The sequence below is a fragment of the Trichoderma ghanense genome (genome assembly GCF_004382785.1).
Source record: "Trichoderma ghanense strain CCMA-1212 chromosome Unknown scaffold_5, whole genome shotgun sequence".
In the NCBI taxonomy this organism is placed as follows: domain Eukaryota; kingdom Fungi; phylum Ascomycota; class Sordariomycetes; order Hypocreales; family Hypocreaceae; genus Trichoderma; species Trichoderma ghanense.
The window spans coordinates 1,464,964-1,470,963 of NW_027395668.1; the positions used below are offsets into that span (position 1 = coordinate 1,464,964).

General features: G+C 57.2%; 2 protein-coding genes across 2 annotated transcripts; one reads left to right on the forward strand and one right to left on the reverse strand.

The window, feature by feature from the left end:
• Positions 1-86: 86 nt before the first annotated feature.
• CCMA1212_005471 (Alkali-sensitive linkage protein 1) lies at positions 87-1,118 on the reverse strand (the record flags this gene model as incomplete). Its single annotated transcript, XM_073702728.1, has 2 exons — positions 87-426; positions 499-1,118. The coding sequence occupies 2 exons, from the start codon at positions 1,116-1,118 to the stop codon at positions 87-89; spliced, it is 960 nt and encodes a 319-aa protein (XP_073559222.1).
• A 1,668-nt stretch (positions 1,119-2,786) lies between these two features.
• On the forward strand, positions 2,787-5,348 carry CCMA1212_005472 (uncharacterized protein; the record flags this gene model as incomplete). Its single annotated transcript, XM_073702729.1, has 1 exon — positions 2,787-5,348. One exon carries the CDS (start codon positions 2,787-2,789, stop codon positions 5,346-5,348), a length of 2,562 nt encoding a protein of 853 aa, XP_073559219.1.
• Between the last annotated feature and the right edge of the window lie 652 nt (positions 5,349-6,000).

A 6,000-nucleotide genomic window follows, 5' to 3' on the forward strand; every position in this document is an offset into this window, starting at 1 on the left:
ATGCCGTTTGACAATGCCCAGATTACGATTATATGCCCTCGAAGCACCCAGATCCATTCTCATCCTATCAGTCATGACCAACCAATCTACAGCAATCCATTCATACAAACAATCATCAACACAACTCCTCCAATGATCCAGCCAGACACAAGCTCTCTTGATGCCGCACTCGTAGGCTTGACATTCGTCGCTCCAAAGCCAAGATACCACGATCCAATGTCCGTCAACTTGCCGGCATTGTTCAGGAACGAGGCATTCGGTCCCACGTTGGACGCTTTCGAGCGAAAGGCGCCAAAGTAAGTGTACCGGGCAATGTAATCCAGCTTTCCAAAGTAGTCAACCGTCTGGTTAAAGAACTGCTGCGTCGTCTGGAGATCCTGGTTTGCAAAAGCATACTCCGTCACCCAGATATCAGCGTCAGGCCACCTGACTCTCAATCAGCACATCAAACACCACAAACAGACAGATATATCGAATCGAGATCAAGGAAAGACTCACGTCGCCCGCCTCTCCCCTATATGAGACGCCAACCCAGCAAAATTATCATACCAATGCACAGGCAAGAAATCCCACGTGCAGTTCCTCCTCTTCTTGCTCCCCTCACTCACGATATCCGAGCAATTCGCCAGAAACTGCTTCAGCCACGGCAGTCCGCCCGGTCCGCCCGTACACGCCGGCAGCCCCAGCTTGACGCCCTGCTTCCCCAAGGGCTCGAAATTCGCAACCCACGCCTGCGCGGCGTCTCGGGGCTCGATGGCGCTCCCGCCCGTGCTGGCGGAGCCGTCGGGCTCGTTGAAGCCCAGGACGTGCGTGACGTTGGTGCCCTGCTTGATGAGCGTCGTGACTTGTTCCAGGAACGTCGTGTCGTTGAGGTTGTCCGTGACTCCCCACATCATGGGCACGAATTCAAACTGCTCCTGTGAGAGAGAGGTGTAGGCCGGGGAGGGCTGGGACTGGTAGTTGTAGTACCATGTCAGGTCGCTGCCGGACTGGACCCAGATCTGGTTGTCCTGGGGGAAGTCGTTGTTGGGGGTGAAGACTAGGCCGCGCTTGTCGGAGGATGAGGCATTTGAGAGGCCGATGAGGAGGAGGAGGGAAGAGATTGTGAGGGTCGCCATGGTAAATATCGAGTATCGTGCGTGTAGAGGAGAGCATAGACTGACTCAAAACTGTCGCTAACGCATCTATCGTCTTATGCAAGTGAGGCGATCAAGGCAATGCCATTCTCATATATATATATATATACCAAAATCGTACAGAGATCAATGGTTTGCAGGTAGTCTATTCTCTCTATCCAAGAAAGAAGCGCGCAATTAAAGAACAGGGACGCGGACGCAGCGACAGCTCGCAAGCAGACAATGAGAGAGAAACGAGCGACTGGCAGAGAAGGACGCAGATAAGGGAGAACGAAGAATAATGTGACGAAGAACAAGAAGAAGAGGAGAAGGAGGAGGATGAGGAATACAAGAGAGAAAACAAAGCTCGAGCTGACAAGACAGGAACACGTCCCCCTCTCAGCCTTCAGGGCGCAGCTGAACTCCATTTCGGCCACGCGATAGCAATTCCAGCCTTTTCTTGCCGCCGGATCGCCCGATCCGAATGACGCGGGAAAGGATAAAAAAAGGCCTCGAGTCCTTTGAGCCAACCAATCTGCTCCAAAATAACCAGGGGGGGTCAGCAAGCCAGAGAGCAGAAAACAAAAAAAAGAGGGCAATTGTCCAATAATGCGACGCTGGTTAATCTAGAGCCGCTTGGCATGCATCTACCGCCGCTAACAGGCGGTACAAGGCCTGAAGCAGAGGTTTGGCGGGTGAGATTGGGCAGAGATTAATGTGTCGATGGGGAGGGTTGGTGTTGTTCGTGTTAGTGCTGAGTTTTTGGGTTGAGAGGGGGGGGCCACATCAAGGTTCGTATTCCCTGCAGGATGATGGTACAGCAATCAATACTTCTCCATTTCGACTTGAGATACGATTTGGCGTCTGCCAATGGAGCGGCGGGATGGGTGCTCGTTGCGACCGTTGCGGTGACACGGCTGGGATACGCAGCCTCACTGAGGAGAGAGGTCGCTCAGCCATGACTTAGATGTACGACTCAAATTCCAGGGAGCTCAGCCAGAAAGTCTGGTTTAAGTGATCCATTTGTGCGATTAGGTGCAGTGGAAAGCAGTGTGCTTGTCCAGATAGCAGTCAGGCTGCCTGTCTCAAAAATCCGTCGCATTGCAAGCCTTATCCGCTGGCCAGCTACTTCAAGCTGAGACAATGCATGTGGGAGTATGCCCTCAGCCCTGCAGAAGGTGGTGGACGTTTACTTATACATGCTGTTACAGTTGAAGAGCTGAAGCCCATTGTCTGGGTTCAAGCTTCAAGCTCCAGCTCCAGCTCCAGCTCCTCCTCTTCGTCCGAACTGGTCCGCCTCCGGATCTAGACATCAACTTCCGTCCTCAACCAATCACGTCTCCAACTCATCTCCTTACTAAGACCAACCGCCATCTCTCAGCTCGACTAAACACAAAACCAAAGCGGCGAAACTCCAGTCGCCTCCCACCACGACCCAATGACACGCCTCCAGTCTCGAACACCCGAACCCCCCGGTTCAAGAAGATGCGCGTCCGCAGCGTCGGCTGCTGAACCCGTCCGTTACGAGGTTCGCCAAGCACACAACCTCATCTTCCGCCGTCCGTCTGCCGAAAGGAGGAGCCCAGCTCGCCGAATAGGAGAAGAGAGACACACAGATTCCCCCCCAACCAGCAGGCACCCCCGAAGCCCTGCTTGATCTATAACTCATAGATGGACGACCGGCCGGCGAGGCGGATGCGGCTGGGGACCCGGTCGTGCGCCGAGTGCCGCCGCCGCAAGGTCCGGTGCGTCTTCGAGCCCAACAGCTCCATCTGCCGCGGCTGCGAGCTGCACCAGACGCCGTGCCGCGCGCAGCAGCCCCGGCCGCGCGACGGCGACGACTCGCTGCTGCTGCTGCGCCAGTCGCAGATGCAGATGCAGCAGCCGCCCGTGAGCATGGCGCAGCTGCAGGCGCAGGCGCAGAGCCACGCCCAGCTGGCGGCGGACAACGCGGCCCTGCGCCGGCGCCTGGCCGAGCTCGAGGGCCTCGTCGGGAGCATCTGCGATGCCATCGAGCCGGCCGGCGGCGAGTCTCCGGGGTCGTCGGGGGCTGCGGCGTCTACGGCCGCGTCGACCTCGGCCTCGTCGCCGAATAACACCGCCTCCGACATCAATGGTAGGGCGATCAGGGTCATCAACAAGCTCCGCAGCCACGGCCTCTTGCACCCAGCCCCGGGCCCGGCCCAGGAACCCGACTACAACTCCCTCAGCACCCTCCACCTCAGCTCCGTCAACAACTACACCAACTTCAACAGCTTCCTGGGCAGCGTCACCAACATCCCCAACGCCCCCAGCAACCAGAGCAACGATCCCAACAACCCAAGCATCCCCGGCAGCATCCGCTCCTCGTCCTTCCGCTCCCCCTCGTCCCTCGACCGAGATGCCACCTCCTCCAGTCCTCCCGAATCCGCCGACCATAACAAGCCCGCCATCTCCCCCGTCGACGCCCCCCTGATCCACCTCTTCCGCGACGCCCTCATGATCCGCGACTCCGAAGGCGAGCTCTACGACGACCCAGAGGACCCCTCCGTCCTGCACCTCATGAAGGAGTCCCTCCGCGCCTTCAGGCCGCCCATCCCCGACCCGGAAACCCTCCGCCTGGTGCTCGAGGACTCGCGCAAGTTCTGGTCCATCTGGCCCACCTACTTCTTCGCCCCGGACCTGCCCGCCACCATGGACGCCACCAGCGTCGACGCCGCCGAGGCCTACTTTGCGCACATGCTCAGCGCGGGCCGCGGCATCGAGTTCTGCTCCGCGATGCTCTTCCTCACGCTGTGCATCCAGCAGCTGCCACGGCACTGGAAGCGCGGCATCGTGTCGCCCGACATCCCGCGCCAGGTGCTCATCGACGCCTATATCCGCTTCGCGTGCGTGCTGCTGGCCGTCGAGTCGGACGAGAGCGTCCTCGCCGTGCAGTGTTACCTGCTGCTGCACAAGATCCTCGTCAACATGGGCCGGCCGCAGCGGTCCTGGGTGGCCATCCGCCACGCCATCAGCGCCGCCACGCTCATCGGCCTCGACAGACTCGATGCCTCGGCCAGCCTCCAGCGCAAGATTCTCTGGACGCACACCTGGATGGTGGAGCGCCAGCTGTGCATCCTGCTGGGCTTCCCCTCGGCCGTCACCTCCCGGGGCACCAGGGACGAGGCCTCCCTCCTGGAGGTGCTCAATGACACCCAGAAAATCCATCGCCGCCTCTGCATCATCATGGGCCGCGTCATCGAGCGCAACCAGAGCTCGCCGGCGGCTTCGTACGCTGTCACGGTGCAGCTCGACCAGGACATGGAGGACCTGAAGAAGGAGTTTCCGCCCGAATGGACCGGCTATTACGGCCCCGAGGCAACCATTGATTCCATCTACCACGAGGAGGCGGTCAAGATCTTCTACTACTCGACGCTCAAGCACATCCACCTCCCCTACATGCTCAGGGCCCGGACTGACCGCCGCTACGAGCACAGCCGGTTGTCCTCGATGGAAGCTTGCCGGGGGCTCATCAAGAGCTATCTCCGCCTCAGAGGGTCGTCCAAGACGGAGATCGTTCAGTGCGAGATTATGGACTTTCTCATCTTCACTTCAGCAATCGCCTTGATTCTGGGGATCCTGACACCCGGGGCTTCAGCCGTGGAGGCGTCTTCTGCCTCATCGACAACGTCCTCGCCGGCATCTCTTACACAATATGCCGAGGAGTGGTCGCTCATCGACAGGCTGATTCGGGAGCTGCGCAAGACAAACGCCCTGCTGGAATGCACCGTCGCCAAACAGGCCGCGGAGGTGCTCGAGGCGCTGGTGGCTGCCAGCACGGGCACGTACTCTGCGCTCGAGGACTTTGCTGTCGTGGTGCCGTATTTCGGACGCTTGCGTATCAGGGGACGAGCGCCCGACACAAAGGACAACACCCTCAACAATAACAACCCGAACCCTACTCTCGATTCTTCGGCCATCAACACAAATGGCATCGCCAACGACACCAACCAGGCATCGTTCCTATTTGACTCCAACGAAGCTTTCTCCTCAATCTCACTGTCCTCCCTGCCTTCCAAGTCCATGCCCGGTGACCCGTACTACGCGCCTCAGCCGGGAAACACAATCGAATTCAGCTCGAATGACTTTCTCAACAGCACCTTCAGCGACTTTGATTTCCAGATGGATCTCAGTCAGGACTGGTGCTCGATTGTGGATCCGGGGGGTTATGACTGGAATCACATGGTCAACACGTGCGCTATGAACTTTTGAGTGATGGGGTGGTAGGTGGATGATGAGGTAAACGTAGTATCGCAGAGCGTGACAGACGAGGAGTTGCTTGGTTGCTTTTGGGTCGGGGTTTGGTCATTTGGGTAAAGGAGGGTTACGGTATGAGTTATGCCCTCGGTGCTTTGCATTACCTCGACGGAGCTTGGAGTCTGTTTGTTTGTTTGATACTTTGGGTTGAATAGGAGGATTGATGCCGTCCCTCGCCACGTGAATGCGTTGTATAGTCTGTAAGCTGTGTACAAAGTAGGGATTCAGATAATGTTCCTAATACATCCAATTGTCTACCTAACCAGCCCTTACACCCATAAACAATTCTAGTCCCAACCTGCATGCTATAGAGTCAGGCCAGGCCAAACCAAGATCCCAAAGAGAAACCAATGTCAACCCCCTCTTCACAATGTAGAGACAGTCTCATTCCAGAAAACGACTCGAAAACAATCATACAACTGCCGCTTGCCGAATACCACCTTTGTCTTGGAACGCTCAAGCGCTTACTATCTTCTTTTCCACCAAGATTGCATGTTCACTACAAAGTCACGTTAAAATAAACTCATCGTATTGCTCGTATATGCAGCCTCGGCACTGTAGTCAGCCGTAACATCAGAATTGCCGGCTACGAATCCTTTGATATCCT